The sequence below is a fragment of the Molothrus aeneus genome, chromosome 20 (assembly GCF_037042795.1).
Source record: "Molothrus aeneus isolate 106 chromosome 20, BPBGC_Maene_1.0, whole genome shotgun sequence".
NCBI classification, from domain to species: Eukaryota; Metazoa; Chordata; class Aves; order Passeriformes; family Icteridae; genus Molothrus; species Molothrus aeneus.
In genome coordinates this window covers 4757352-4773329 of record NC_089665.1, presented here as the reverse complement: position 1 = coordinate 4773329, position 15978 = coordinate 4757352, and the positions used below count along the sequence as shown (strand labels likewise).

General features: G+C 48.2%; 1 protein-coding gene and 1 long non-coding RNA gene across 6 annotated transcripts in view; one reads left to right on the top strand and one right to left on the bottom strand.

The window, feature by feature from the left end:
• Positions 1-12596, bottom strand: part of CUX1 (cut like homeobox 1) — a 274993-nt gene extending 262397 nt beyond the window's left edge. For all 5 annotated transcript variants that reach the window (XM_066563647.1, XM_066563643.1, XM_066563644.1 and 2 more), the window contains exon 1: positions 12465-12596. In XM_066563647.1, the coding sequence (XP_066419744.1) occupies positions 12465-12527 (63 nt within the window). In that variant the 5' untranslated portion in view covers positions 12528-12596. The remainder of the gene's footprint in view (positions 1-12464) is intronic.
• A 485-nt stretch (positions 12597-13081) lies between these two features.
• LOC136565183 (uncharacterized) lies at positions 13082-15427 on the top strand. The gene is made up of 2 exons (XR_010784818.1): positions 13082-14603; positions 15169-15427. It is a non-coding gene; the product is annotated as an uncharacterized lncRNA (long non-coding RNA).
• Positions 15428-15978: the final 551 nt, after the last annotated feature.

Below are 15978 nucleotides of genomic sequence, written 5' to 3'. Positions count from 1 at the left end.
AAAACTCCACTGAGGGGACTATGAAGTCACACAGAGAGCCCTGAGGTTAAACTGGGAATAAGCAGCAATATGAGCTGAGGATCCTTTTGGCCACGAACACTTAAATGGTTTCCATAATGTCAGCCTTGGTCAGAGTCTTTCCCTTGGCCTGGCTCCCTGCCAGGGTGATATCACACTTCATACCTGAGGACTGTTCAAAGAAAAGGGTGCCCAAAACACAGGAAGCTGCTGTCGTGACCCGTATTGAGCAGACAAGCTCCCACTTTAATCTCTTTGCCTTGAAACCACAGCGTGCTCACCCAACACATTAACCTGATGTGGTCAAAGGAGAAATAAAACCTGAAAGTTCTGGTTAAAAACCCAGCTAAATCTGCTGTTTTCTGTCTTTACTTTTCCTTAATGAACAGATGGAAACCAGCAATAACCATCTGGGTAAAGCAGCAATAGCTGTAAAGCACAATAATTCCACAAAAATACACTAACAAGGTCACTTAAGTGTTTCTCTAATTGTCTCTTGCCCGTGACCTTTTTCAAAGATCTCAGATGAAAAAACAAAACCAAAACAACTTATGAAAGATCCTTTGGCATCTCTGACAGAGTCACAATTTGATTCTGTATCCTGGGGAAATTCCACTTGGGGAACAACATTCTGCCTTCCCAGATTTCCCCCTGCTTCCCCCCGACCTCCCAGGAAGAACATCCAGCTTTCCATGCTCCACGACAAAATTGATTATCCCTGAATGAGCAGTAAAACTAAACCATTCCTGTATGTGCCATGCAGCAAATGTTTTGGAATCCTTCAAGATCAAAGCCACTCTATTAATAAACTTATATTTTTATATTCCTTGCAGCTGAAAAATCCAATTAAAACACTACAGTGACCTTTTAGCAGAGAACGACTGTCACAGCGAGGACAGGATCAGAACACACCCGAAGCAGGGTTCCAGCAAAAATGGGATAGACAGGAAAAGAGACTCTTGCAGTTGTTTTACTTCAGTCACTGGGGTGGTAAAGGGTGGCCTAATTCAATAGGAAGATCTGAGAGGCTTTTATTAGGTCTCCCAAGTAGTGTAACTGACAGTTAAACAAACAAAGTGTCAGGCCTTAAGTCAGCATTTAGAAAGTAAATTTATAATGAAGAGCTGACAATCAAGACACCGTACAAAGGGGCTGCTGCCAACCAACAACTTAAAAAAAAAATAAAAGGCAGCTAGATATGGAATGAATATTTCTTACCATTGAAATTAACTTCACAACTGGTTGGTAAAATGATTACAGCAGATAAATAGGGCACAAAACACTATGAAGTGTGACTGCAGTTTGCCATGACATCGCTGGAAGCAAGGCAGGAGCACTGGATCCCAGCCCAGCAGCAGTGGCTGTGCTCTCCCACACCAGGCATCCCCACTGCCTCACCAGCTCCCATCTCATCCACCTCATGCACAAAACCAAAATGCACCCAAAAAATGAGAACTAACACACAGAGCCATCATCTCCTGGTATCAGGAGCTTTCACGCTGGCAGGAGAAAGCCTCTCACCCCAATTCCTGCCATCACCTTTCACCAGGCAGGATCCTGGCAGCTATCAGGAGTGCAAACCAGGAGCTGGAGACACAACAACCTTTGGCACACCGGCAGCAGCCAAGCACCTTTCCAAGCCAGCAGGCTGTGCTGGATGGCCAAGCACAGAGTGCTGCAGTCCCAGAGTAACTTTTCAGCCCTTGCAGTGAAGTTAATTTTTAAGAAGATGGCACGTACAACAGCTCTGGGGCATAGTGACCACTTTCTAAGATCCTGAAATCAATCTGAACTATTAAATTCTTCTTCTAATCCCAGTTAAAGTAGGTTTTCACAGTTCCAATTTTAGACTTCAAGTTCTATTTACAGGACAGAAAATCCCAGATAGTGACACTAATCAAGTTTTACTTAGCTTGGCATATTAAAGAACTAACTATTCTCAGGATATGCCAGAACATCTCAGATGCTAACAGATTTTAATTTATCATCTAAACCAAGCTGATCACAGCACAGTGTGTGTGATGTTTTAATAATTTGTGCTGTATTTAACACATCACTCCAAGAAAAAAAATCCCACACAGTTCTGGTCTCACTAGCTGATGGCCTGAAGCACAGCAAAGGCCTCACAAAGAGAAAAAAAATGTGTATCACAAGTTGTACAGAAGAAATCAGCTTTTACAATAAAACTTTCCAGCCCTGGGACTGACCAAAACTCTGCCTGCACTTCAAACAAAACGTGAAACCACCTCCTCCTCATGAGCATGGAAACAACAAACCATTGGACATAAAACTGAGAGCATGGCTTAGTAAGAGAGTTTAATTTGATTCAAATCCTGACCTAAACTAGGGAATTAATCCTCAGTCCTGCAGGGGTGAAGGACTGTCAGTAACACTGATGGCACCCAGTCTGGCAGGATCAGGAAAGTACAAAAATAAAATTCTCACAAAGTACAGAATAAATTCTTCTAGAACAATTCTTCCCTCCTTGCTGTCTGCTTCATCTTGGGAAGCAAGAGCACAGCACCCCCTGAGCTCACCCCACAGGGCCACAAATATCCACTCACTTTTGGGAGGAATGAAAAAGAGATATTCTGAGTTTCAAGTGGTAATTAGGAGTACACATTTGTGTACAAATGTGTAGTGCACAGAGGCAGAGAGATGAGCTGAGGACACAATATGAGCAAGCTGCCCTTTTCCAGCATCCCAAGAATTTCAAAAGCAACGCTCCATGGCAAAGAAAATGTGCAGAAACCTATAAGCAAAAGAAAACTAGAGCTCCTGAAAGAGGCAGGGCAGAGCTGGAAGAAGGGAAGGGAGGAGAAACCAGTGCACTCAACTGTATTTTTTAAACCCATGAAACACTTGCACTCACCTAAAAGAAACTGAGGTTACAATTGTGTAAACAGCTCAGCAGAAAAGCCTCTCCACAGAAAATCAATTGCAAGACTACTGGCTCCTTGTTTTTAAATGTTTAATATTATCCCATCCCCACAATTAATATCAGAACAGCAACTATGCTCATACCAGACATACCAAACCAAAGCTGAGTTTTATCAATATTAACACACACAGGTCTGCAGCAGAAAAACAGATATGTAGTTCACTGACAAAATTAACATTCTCGTGTTTCAGATCCTAGACAAAGGATACATTTTATTTATGGATGAAAATGAAACAAACATCTTTAAGTGACAACATGATACAAATTTACTTTGACATGAACATGCAATAAAATGTGTAAACACCCAATAAAAATAAAATGAAAAATAATTACAGACAAGACACAAGTACAAATTTTATTGAGCTACTGTGACAACATTTGTGCGTCACATCAACGAAATAACAAGAAACTGAATGGAATTGATTAGAAACATGAGATAAAGGCAGAGATGAGAGGCTGCTGGACTGGGATGGAGACCTTCATCTTTGCTCACAACTTAACTGTGGGCTGGGCAAAAAGGGCAGCTCCTTCAGCCAAGCTCAGCCAGAAACTCTGACTACACACGAGCTAAAACTTCAGCACATGCAGCAATGCTCATTGGGTGTTGTGCTAAACAGGGATAAAGTTTATCCACCTGTGCCAAGCTCGGGGAGCCAGGAGCACAGCCCCAGCATGGAGCAGGACACGAGCAGGAGATGGATATTCCTGATGGCACAAGCAGCACAGATAAAGCAAATCCCCAACATCACTGACAGGCCAAGCAGGCTGCTGGTACACTACAGAGCCTGGGTAATTTGGATAAAAGGGAAAAGCTGAGAGAAAAGGTTCCAAGCTAGCCCATGCTATGTGTTTGGTGAGTTATAAATTTCAGCCTTCAAGTACAGGTGCAGCACATGACATAAGAACTGCTCTGCACATCTCTCTTTGGCCATCCAGGGGCCTCAAAGGCTCCCAGTTACTGCCCTTAAAACCACCAGAGTGTGGCTTGGGATGGAGGATCCTCCCTGCCCCTGGCTGGCAGAGCCTGGCCTGTCCTGCTGGAACAGGGAGCTGTTTCAAACCTTGGGCTGAAGCTTGAAATGATGCAACCACAAACTGCTGAATTTTTAATTCAACGTTCATATTGCTGGCTTCCTATAATGTAAATTTTAAACAGCCTTCAATATACAGAGAAATCTGAAGGGAAACTTGATAAATTGTACATTACACCAAACAACAGGGAGGTCTGTTTTAAAGTAAGAGTGTGTCAATGTATGAGTAACTCTAGATTATAACTTTATAACCAAGGGCAAGAAACAATTTTTCCAGTGATTTAGTACTAATCATTCTCAATATTCTTTTAGGACAACCAACACTTTTTTCACATTTATTTCTGTAGAAATTGTTTTGAGCTGAGCCTGAAAAGCACCTACAAATCAGCGCATTTAAAATACTGAGAACAAAGGTGCAGAAAGCGTAACCACTGAGACTTGTTTATCCACAAGACAGAATTAAGTAGCAGCAAAACCCAACAGTAATTGCAAAGTCACAATCTCGTATCTCAAAGAGGGGCTGGGAGCACTATCAGTGTTTCCCAGATGGAGAAGCAAACCAGTGCAGCAAGGGAGGTGTTCAGGGCATGGGGCAGCTCCTGGCAGTGGGACTGCAGCTCCCAGCTCATCTGAGAGTCACTGCCACCTCCTGACTGTGCTCACACTGAATCTGAAACGGTTCAAGGCTCTGGGCGTCAGCACCACTGCCCAAAGTGATGCTCACTTACAGACGTTTTTGAAGGGCTGATACACACCAGCTTCAGCTCAGCCTTGGTAAAAGAAATCTTTTGTTTTCTTTAGAAGATTGGTTCAGCAACACCGTGAAACCACAAACACCTACCAGAGATACTGAGAGCAGAAGGAACAAGATTTAACCCATCAAACTTCCACTGCATCTCATCGTCTGCAACACTCCCTTTTGGTTCTGCAGTTTTGTTTCTACAGGAATAAGCCAGGGCATTTCCACTCAAAACATACAAGCTTTTGCCATCTAAGATATACCTAGTCTGAGTCTTCATTAAAAAAAAAGAAAGAAAAAAAAAAGGCAAAAGCTATGAAATTCCCTGGGTTTTTTGCCCCCTACTTTATTTTTCAGTAAGAACAATGAGAATGCTTCTCCTATTCATAATACCTGAAAATATCATGCAGGTGGATAGAAAGCTACCAGGAAACACAAACCCTTGATTGTCACAGGGCAACACCAAAACCTGCCAGTGCACTCTGCAGTCACACCATCACCTCAGCATCTCATGGACAGATTTTCCCAGGATGTTCCCACAAGGACAGCCTGGAGCAAACCCCAGGTGATCTAAGGTGAGCAAGGGCAGGTGAGGTGGATTTGGTGGTAACACTACAGCCAGGCATTTGTTGGGAGACCCACCACAGTGCCCTGTGCACTGCCCACTATTCATCTAAAGGCCAAAATAAGCTCTCTTCTCCCAACTGTACTGCAAGGAGTTTCATTTCCAAGTCCTAGGTTTATGCTCACTCCTTACCTCCTTCCTTTCTTTACCACTTCCCTCTACCCCTCCACTCCTTTAAGCAGTGTCACTTCCCCCACACCACTTGTTTTAATTTTTACTTCCCTCTAACATTGCTGCCCTCAGCCAGTCACACGTGAGCCACAGACAGAAACCAACATTTCTCAGGAGGGAAAGACCTCTGCAATGTGTCAGAACTGCTCCTGCACACACCCTCCCCGAGCCCATAAAAGCAATCCCACGGTGACGTGACAGAGCAGCAGCACTGGACCATCCCACCTCCACAGCTCGAGGGATGTGATAAAATGTTTCCAGGAATCAGACCATGGCTTGGAATCACCTGAATTCCCACGTGCAGTGCACACCTGGGCTCACCTGTACAAAATCAGTGGATTCAGCAAGAGGAATGGTCAGGCTCCTATGGGATTCGTGCAGCCATTTAGCCATATTTTATTCTATCATTCACAGAAAGCTTGTGCTGGCACTCCAGATGCTGCAGTCTCCAGGCTTGCTCATTCACTAAGGTACATTTCCACACAAAAGAGCAGAACCACAGGATCTGCTCAGCTCTGATGTATGAACTCCTCTGAAAAGCCTCCGAGACAGCCATGGCCTACATCCATACGTGCCTCAAAGTGCTCACAACCAGAGACACAAAGATATGAGGGAATTCAAAGCATCTAAACACAGCAGCTTAAAATACTTCTGTGCATCTGCTTTTGAGCCTTTCAAAAATGAGTGATCTTCACCTCTGTCTTCCCAGAGCAGATCACTGGGGTCCATGAGGAGGAGGAGGATGAGCAGCACCCCAGCCGCCCTCCCTGCTCCCCAGGAAAGGCAGCACAGCTCCAGCCCCCACAGAAACTTCCTTATTGCCCCAACTGCCAACAGAGAAATCAAATTATTGCAAGGCAAGGGGGCAAGTGAATTGCCAGGGAGGCCAAAAGCTGTTAGAATTAGTGTGACAGGCTCCAGCTGCAAACCCCTGCCTGCTGTAACACACACAGGAGCTGTCGGGCACCTCCCGGCTTTAACACCTTCATACCAAAAATTATCTTTATTCAGGGTAAATGTTTAACTCTGCTAAGTCACAGGAGGCACAAATAACAGTAAAAACTGCAGGGTCTTTCTAGAGACAGAACAGAAGCATAACCTGAGTACAGTGGTGGATCTACTGCAAATTCCTCACTGCCTAGTGCTTTCCTGGAAATCCAAATTACTGTTGGACAGGAGTGGAGACCTTTGTTACATCCAACAACCGACACCCAACTGTGTTTAATCTTTTATAAAAACTTAACATCCAACAATCTGTCTGCATTCCACATTCTGCACAATCCAACCAGTGCAATAGCCTGTATTTTCTTCATTATAACTGCCAATAAAGGCAGAAATCACTGATTTGCCTTGTCAAACCAGAGACAACAAAAACAAGCTGAGAACATGTCACAAAATGAGTAGGATTTATCTTATGTTCACTAATTTAAGGGCACTATTTCTGACTGTGAGGTCCAAGTTTCTCCCATCTTTCCTGGTATGTTCAACTCCATGTGTGAGCACTCCAGTACAAGTCTCTTCATCCAACACTCCTTGTCTTCTGCAAACAATCCCATTTCAGCTTTTCCCCTCTCATCCTCAAATCTTTCTCCTCACTCTCCCATTCCAGCAGAGAGAAACACTGTCACTATATTCCCAATACAGAAAATATTGTATTTTCGAGGCCTTCCCACAAAGGATATGGGAAAGAACCAAGCACACCTGCAGGAAAAACCTGGATACACAAGATGGGAACTTACCACCCTGTTACAAGTGGACACTGCCTGCTTGGTGCCTTAAAAAATACCAATCATCCACATATGTGTCTGTTCTCTACCCAATAAATAAACTGCCTTTATTCTCAACCTCAGTGTGATCAAACTGAAACTCTGGATTATGCATTTTTCGACATCCACTTTTTGCATTACAAATCAGCTTGCAAATAAAGAATAACTGTTCACTGGAATTTTAGACCGCACGTAATTTCTTCTCCAGAAAATGTTTCCCCCATTACTTATTTTGTATTGTTACATACAGCCAGCCAGTGTGATTTTTCTTCAGAAAACTCCCAACCATTACCATATCCCAAATCCTCCCCACTGCACTTCTCAATACATCATCCAGTTCACCACAAACTTGGCACTAGAGCAGAGTGACCGACGCACGCAGTGACTCTGCCACATTTCTGATGGGCATTATTTCATGGCAGGAATAGAACAAGGGACAGAAAAGCTCCCAGAGATTTATTCCCAAGGAACAGAACTCAAGGAATCCTATGAAAGACCAGTTCTTGTGCCAGAAGTACATCAAGGGCCTTTCTTCTGGTATGTCACGTGTGGTGGGTGTGCAGGGACATCACCCTGAGCGCCACAAGCTGCCAGAGCTTTCCTGCTGTGATTGCTCCCAGAGTATCTTGGCAGCAGTGCCCTGGCTTTGCCATCCCTCCCTTCCTGCAGGAACACACAGCTGCTTTCACCTCTCCTCTCCCAGCAGCTGAGGGGAGCAGAAATGTGGCTACAGCAGCTGGAGACTTTTCTCCACATGCACATTCAGCTACCACTATAAACAAAGAACCACTGACTACTTTTGGGACAGAAATAATTCTACAATGACCTGCACAGATACACAAATTAAACACTCAGACCTGATCACTAATTCCACTTCTGATGAAGCATAAAACTCCTTCACACATCAGCTTGTGCTCTGGTACCATCAGACCCAACTAAAGGATGCCAACAATTCCACCTGTTTCTAATTTAGTAACAGAAGTACTTCAGTATTTAAAAGCTATTCATTACAACTTAGTTTTTCCAGATTTTGTTGTAGATTTTATAAGACCAATGGTTTACCCTAAGCAATTAGTCACAGCCCGCACAGAACTAATATTCTATCCTTACTTTAATCATATATGATGCAATACCAGGATGAGATTTTAAAAAACAGACACATTAGCAAGATTTCCCTTTAGATTTTCACTCCTCAGCTTGATGGTAACAAGTTCTGCCATTCTGCTCAAAAGCAGTAAGAAACTGTACTTTTAACCAGAATGTGAGCCTGTCCTAAAAAGCTACAATGACATTTTGAGAACTTGTGTTTATTGTCAAAATAACTACAGATAGTTTAAGTTTTCAAAGGGTATTAACTTCTTCCATTTGTCCTCAGAGCTGTGGCTCAAGCTAGACTTACTCCTGCTGGTCAGAGAGACCAGCTGCCTCCTCTGATACTGACACATACACCCATATTCAGAAATATTAAGCAAGCTGTCAAGGAGAGCTGCATGCTGTGCCCACGGGAACACAACGCTCCTTTTCCTGGTCTCCAGCAAAAGGTTGTTTTTAGAGTGAAGGTGATGGGGACACCAAAAACTACAAACAAACCAGGACCATGGAACAGCAGGTTACCTTCACGCTGCTGATCTGATTCCAATCACACAACTGCTTCCAGACAGGACGTGCAGCTCTGGCTGGAGGGCAGCAGCATTCCTCCAGTGGTTTCACCTGCATTTACTGCCACAGCAGTACTCACTGTTTGTGAGGGGCTGTTTTCTCTGAGCACTGCAACTCCTCCCCATCAAACATGGGTCCAGCTGCCAGCACACAGCACACTGAGGCAGCAATGCCATGCCTATTCCAGTTTCTTTAGGAGACATGCCAGCTTTGACTCCAGAAAAGGGTTAATGTTCAGCTGCGTGCCTCGCAGGTACAGTCTCCAGTGAAGAGCCCCGTTTGATACCTGTAGGAAACTGCCATTTTTGCATCTCATATTCCATTTGTGAACAGACCTTTTTGTTCTTTAATCCAAGTTCTGAATTATTTAATCCTGTCTCCAACACTTGAAACATCTTTCCCTATAAACAAGGGGTTATTTAGCGAAAGGAAATAAATAATTTAAAAAGTCAGACCCTAAAGTGTTCCTGGCTCTGTTTTTAATTAATATTGATACAATCTGGAGAAACCTGCTGCTTAATATTACAAGGCAGGTCGAAGCTCCTCAACAGTTAAACATCTCCTTCTAACAGAAGGTGGAAGAGGAAGTTGGGAGCAGCCGGGTACGCGGTGCTGGCTGCCAGCGGTCCGGGACTGCCCAGTCCCAGCTCCTCGCAACTTTCTCATGCACACAGAGCTTCAAAGCCCTCACACCCTGAGCTCCACGAGCTGGAGCTCTGCAGGGCTCAGGTGGAATTGTGTTAAGCATAAATCCTCCAGGCTTTCATGCTGGAACAGAGCGTACGCGGAAGTATTTTTATTTTCTACAATTCCACGCTCGAAATACGTCAGGGCAAGCGAAGGACAGGGACGGAGGGAGGCATGGACACTTCTGTGGGACTGAACTTCATCCCTGGGAATGGTAGTTTTTATAGCACATTGCTTCATCTGCAAGTGGGAGTAAATATTACGCTACTTCTTGGTGCAGATGGGTGGGTAAAAATAAATAAATAAATAAAAAGCTAATTTGAAACAAATTAACTATTCTGCATAGGGAGGAAGGCATTCTCTCCCTCCCCGGTCACTCCAGGGCTCTCTGCAGACAGAGTGCGTGCAAAGTTAACAAACTCTGTGCTGCTCACAGCCTGCCTGCTGAACCTGCCAACAGGTGAACAGCCTCAATCCACAGCACGGATAAATAATCACCAGTCCTCAAAAGCAGGTAATGAATATTGTTCAAACAACTCTAAGCTGGCGTTACCAGAATGCTTCAAAGGAGAAGCTACAAGCTGTTCAAGTCAGACTGTCACATTTAGTCTGCAAAAACGAGATTAAGGTTTGTACAGTGCTACTCCACAACAGGTTTTACAGTATGCACAGAAATTAAATTATGATAAAAGTGAGCTATTTTTTACTAAAAACAGAATAGAACAATCTATCAAAATGCCATTTGGCTGTGTTCATTACATTTTAGAATTTAATTTACATGATAGATACTTTAGCATAATATGTTTTAATCAATAAGCATTTCTGAAGGCTTTATTTTTATAGGCGATATTTAGACTTGTTCACCGTTAAATGTAACGCCACGGCAGCGATGTTCGGAGCGTTTATTTTCCTATGCTAAGCAAGTACAGCCACACGTACACAGAGGCAAAAGCAAAAGTCCACAATTAGAGATGTCAGACCTTGTTTAACTACATCTTAATTTAATCCATTTTATTTTATACAATTCTACATCTGGATCTCATTTTCTGTATTCCTGTAGGTATTCCGGGTCACTATTAAGAACCCTTTCAAGTTAGCAAAGTTCAGCCAAGTCTACCTTAATCCAAAACCTTTAAAAGAAACAATAAAACGCGAAAGGGGCTGGAAGACGACAGAGAAACCTGAAACAAAACGCTACTTTACCCCACCTCCTAATGCACCTGAAAGTCGGAAGGGACCGGCCTCCCAGCACAGATCCCACGCAGCACTTCCCCTTTCGGGGGCTGCTGGGGTGGGAGTTTTGAATATTATATATATATATTTATATTATATCGCTCCCGCACGCCCGGCCGAGGGGAAGGGAGGGCGGCAGGACCCGGGTCCCGCTGCCGGCCCCCTGCGAGCATCCATCCCCTCACCTCCAGCGGGAATGCGGCTCTGCCCAGCATCAGCGCACCATCCCTCCGCCTGCCGCAGCCTCCGGCCGGCTCCACCGCCGCCTCCGCGGGGGCCAGGGTGGGCAGCCGCCGGCTTTCGAGCCAATTTATTTAAACGGGAGGCAGCGGCGGGTTTGGAGAGGCAGGGCAGCGCCTTCCTGCGCCAATCAACTGGGAGACACGCGTGTTGCAATCCCATTCACGGCGGGAGCAGCACCGATACAGCGTCTGACAACCCCCCCCGGCCCGCCCCGGCCTTATCTGTAGCCCGGCAACTCAATTAAACCGTGGGGCCGCAATTCCCCCGGGGACGCTCCCCCGGGGCAGGGGGAGGGAGGCCGGTCTGCGAGGACTTTCCCTCGCAGGAAACGGCACTTCTGGGCTCTCCCGAGCCAGCACAGTAAAGCATCAATATTCCGCTCATCTGTCAGATCCTGGACGGCAGGAGAGGCTGGAGAGCCCGTGAATTATGTAACGTGCCCTCCCGCCGCCGCGGGGAGATGCGGCCGCGATGCCCCCCGCCGGCCGGGACGCCCCCGCGCCCCTCCCCGCGCCCGGCGCTGCCGCTGCCCTCCCGAGCCCCCCTCTCCGCGCACCGGGCGCTCGCCCCTTCCCACCCACCCCGCGGGACCCTCCGCCGCTCGCTCGCTCCCTCCCTGCCGGCCGGTGTCCCCGCGTCCCCTCCCCTGGCGGCCCGGCGCGGTGCCCGCGGCGGTCGCAGGGCGGCGGCCGGAGCCCCGCGCCCGGCGGAGCTGAGCGGAGCAGAGCGGAGCGAGGGCCGGCACCCCGCGGCGGCGGCGGGGAGCGCCCGCCCGCCCGGCCGGCACCACAGCGCCCCCAGCCCCCGCCGCTCCGCGCCTGCACCGCCAGCCCGCCCGGCGCCCCCACACAAAGTCCCAGCACTCGGTAAACTTTCCCCGGCTCCCGGCGGAGGAAAAGCGGCGGGGACGCGGCGGCGGGAAGGGGGCAGGCGGCGGGGAGGGAGAGGGAGGAGGCGGGCGGGGGATGAGCGGCGGCCGCCGGGAGTCCCGCCGCGCCCGCCGCCCCGCACGGCCCCGCCGCCGGGGGGGAGCGCGGAGCGGGGAAAGAGCAGCCCGGGACGGAGCGGGCGAAGCGGCGGCAGCCCCGGCAGCGGCGGCTCCGGCGCCATCTTGGGCTGATCGATGAATTGAACAAAGAGGATCAATTTCCGATGGGGCCGGTGATCGATGGCGGGGGGGGCGGAGGGAGCGGAGCGCCGCGGCCGGGCGGAGCGGGGGGTTCCCTTTAGGCGGCGCGGGCCGGCAGCGGGAGGAGGAGGGGGAGGCCGGGCCCGAGGGAAGGCGGAGAAGGGAGGGAGGGGGGGGTCCGGCGGCGCGGCCCGGCCGGTGCGGCGAGCGGGGGAGCCTGACCTGCAGCTGCTGTAAATCAAAGCGCTTCCAATATTGAAACATCGATCCCACATTGGCCGCCATCTTGAGACATATTGAGACAGAGTGAGCGGCTGATAGAGAGAGAGGGGCTGGAGTTCAGGAGCCGGGAGGGAGGGGGAGGGAGGGAGGGAGAGAGGGAGGGAGCCGGCGGGAGGGGGGAGGAGGGGCGGGGGGGCAAGGGGGAGGGAGGCGGGCAGGGAGCGCCCAAATCCCGGCCTGGAGCCCGCCCGGAACACGGACTCAGCCCGCGCGCTCCCGTGGGGGGGGGGGGGGTGGAAGGGGCGCCGCGCCCGCGCGCTCGCGGCGACCCCGCACCCGCGGGGACAGCGCGGGGAGGGCACGCGGGACGCGCGGGGACAGCGCGCGGCCGTGCGGGGACAAGCGCGCGGAGCGCGGCCGCGCCGTGCGGGGGGATGCGGGGACAGCGGCGCGGGGCGGGGGAACGCGGGGACAGCGGCGCCGGGGGGGGACACGGCCCCGCGGGGATGCGGGCACGGCCGGGCAGCGCGGGGATGCCGGGCCGGGAGGATGCGGGGCGGTGCGGGGACAGCCGCGCGGTGCGGGAGGGGTGCGGGTTCACGGCAGCGCATCGCCCGGCGAATGGTGCCCGGAGCGGCGGCGCGGGGGGAGCCCGCTCGGGGAGCCGCGGGGCTAAAATTAGCCAAGTGCAGAGAGTTTAGGGGAAACAACAATGAAAAAGTGCATCGAGGGCAGCGGGTTGCCGGTGTCCGGGGCGGTCCAGGAGCGCCTGGAACGGGATTTCTTCAGCGCGGACAGGCGCTCCCTGCCAGGGCCGGTGCCGCCCGCCGCTGCCGAGGGGACGCGGATCGCACGGAGGTTGGAAAATCGGATCCCAGCCCCGCGCAGGATAGCCATAGAAACGGAGATTAAAAGGATGGAATAACTTATTTTGTTCTAAACAATAACGTTGCTATAAATACGAACATTTTCCTTGTTCCCTTCCTGAAAAGCGCAGAACATTTTAGCAGGCTCATCTCCTAGCAAAACAAACCAGCCTGCACATACCTTGCACCCCTCGAAATCATTCCCTGTTTTTACTGGGAAACGGGCAAACCCACGGTCTGTACCTGTCCCCTCTGGAATCGATAAACTGCATGGTATTTTTCCAAATACAGCTACTTTTGCTGTTTTGCACTTCATCTGTAAGAGGAAAATATCTCTTCCCCCCCAAGTGAGCGATTGTAGATTTTTTCTCAAATTGTATTTGATCACCGAGTGAATTTAGTGCTCGCTCAAGTCCGTGGGCTGACTGCTTGGAAATGGCTCTGCCTGTCTTTGGAGAAGTTACGGCAGAGACGGCAGAGACAGCGGCAGAGCAATTGCCACAGATTATTTCCCAATCTGCTGCCGGCCTCCTTTGGAAGAGCACCATCATTTCAGCCTCCATTTCCACTTTTTGCTGAGGCTGCTGCTTACAAAGATACTAATTGCGATGGCGGGTTTTATGTTAATGGGTTCCACGTAATGATCAGCCCGGCGACTCCAGACCTTCAGATTGTTGGTTGGCTGTGCTGGGAATAAAACTAATGGCATTTGGTTATGAAAATGTCAGACCTCTACGTGGTGATCTAAACTGGGGGCCCAACGAGACCGAAATCCAAGAGCCTCCCCGCGACTGCCATGGGGCTGGACCCAGGGATGCCCTTGGAGAAGGGAATTCCTTCTCCCCCAGAAGTGCCATGCTTTGAGGGAGGGCAGCTCCTTGCTGGGATGATGCTGGAGAGGATTGGGGTGCCCGGCTGGGGTACCCCCTGCTCTGGGGAGAGGGTGTGGGGTGCTTGGAGCCACAGCCGGGGATGGAGCTGCGCGAGCCTCCGAATTCTGACTAACGCCGTAACCGGTTTGGTAGCTCTAAAATAGGATTTTAATCCTGGGAAGCATCATTTCACATTCCAGTGATCTAATCAAAATCCTTTCCTCTAATCTCTCCATGGTCCCCCCTTTCTAGATGAAAGAGGCTGGAGTTCCTGTCTTCACCCTTTCTCCGCTGCCTCCCTGTTCTACCAGTCTGTTCTGTGTCCAGGCAACTGCAAAAAGACATTTCAAAGGCTCCTGCCGTGCCATGTAGATGTTTTCTCTTGTTAGTTTGGACTGCAGGTGTGTAAGCCTCAAGGATGAAGTATCGTGGTGCTGTTTTAGGTTCGGGGCACACAGTCATGGCACAATAAATCACATAGGAACGCTCCGCTTTGAACGCGCGCGCACAGAAAAGGGAAAAGAAAAAAGCATCTGACCTGAATCATTTTCTGGAAACACATCTGGTTAAAATCCAAAGTTTTAAATTGAGTAATATTTTAAAATACATTTGGTAGGTATTAAATTACAGTGTTATATCTGGTAATATTTATGATACTAATGTGTTAAGCGGAGGTTTATATCTGTCAAGAAATATGAATGATTGTCATATGGGGTAACAAATGAATCCTGATATAAATAACATTTTATGATATTTTTAACATTATTGTAGTCTTTTTTTTTTTTGCAGAAGTTACATTATTGCCAATTTGAAATAAAAGCTCTGTGGCTGCATACCAAAGCTTTTAGCTATGTAATTTTGAATAAGTATAAAGCAGTACGGCTGATTTGGGGAATTACTGAGAAACCTTAACTCTGCTGGAAGACGAATGCTGAGCACCTATAATTCCTATTGTCTTCCATGCAGGATCAAGTCCCTCGTTTGCCATTTTGCGTGGCAGCAAGCCCAAGGAAATCTTGCTTGACAGCTCTGTTTTCTCAAAGTGCTGCATTTCTTCAGGCTGGATTCTGCAAAGATCCTGCGGGCTACAGAGCTCCTTGGAGCAAGTGATAATGTGCTTTGTGTTCCTGCTGAAATGTACCTGTGTACAGTGGGAGAGGGAGCTTGGAAAACTGGGTGCAGCCTGGCAAGAAGATGGTTAGAATAAAGTTTCCTTGGATTTTTATGTTTTGAGGAATCATTCTCATCTGTTCGTTTGAGGAAGGTTTTTCTAAAGTTAGATTTGATCTGTGTAAATGCTAACTTCTTTCAATGGGCGCTAATAGAGCACTGAAAAAGGAAGCACAGTGGATTTGAACTTTAAATCTCAAGTGGTGGCAGCAACTAGTACTACGTGATCCATCCAAAAATAATTTTAAGTATGTTGTACAGATTTCTTTTTAGGAACTGGGTGAAAATCACATTAAAATTTGTTGCCTGTTAATGTCATAAGACCTCACTGATACAGCTCTTTAATGAACATATTTGCACTTTGGACCATCACAGAAAATTATTCTTGCGATTCTTAATGTCATCATCTGGAATACTGAGGAAAATGGATCTTTATTCTAAAGGTCCCAAAGTGTTGGGAACAGTTCCCTAGCACAGCTGCTGCCCTGGGCATCAGTCTGAACTCATGAGGATATTTTGGACAATGAGTCCAGTATTGATCACTGCGCTTGGGCTTCTCTTTGCCTTAATGAACCTGGTTGATTTTCTTGGCCAGGACACTGAAAG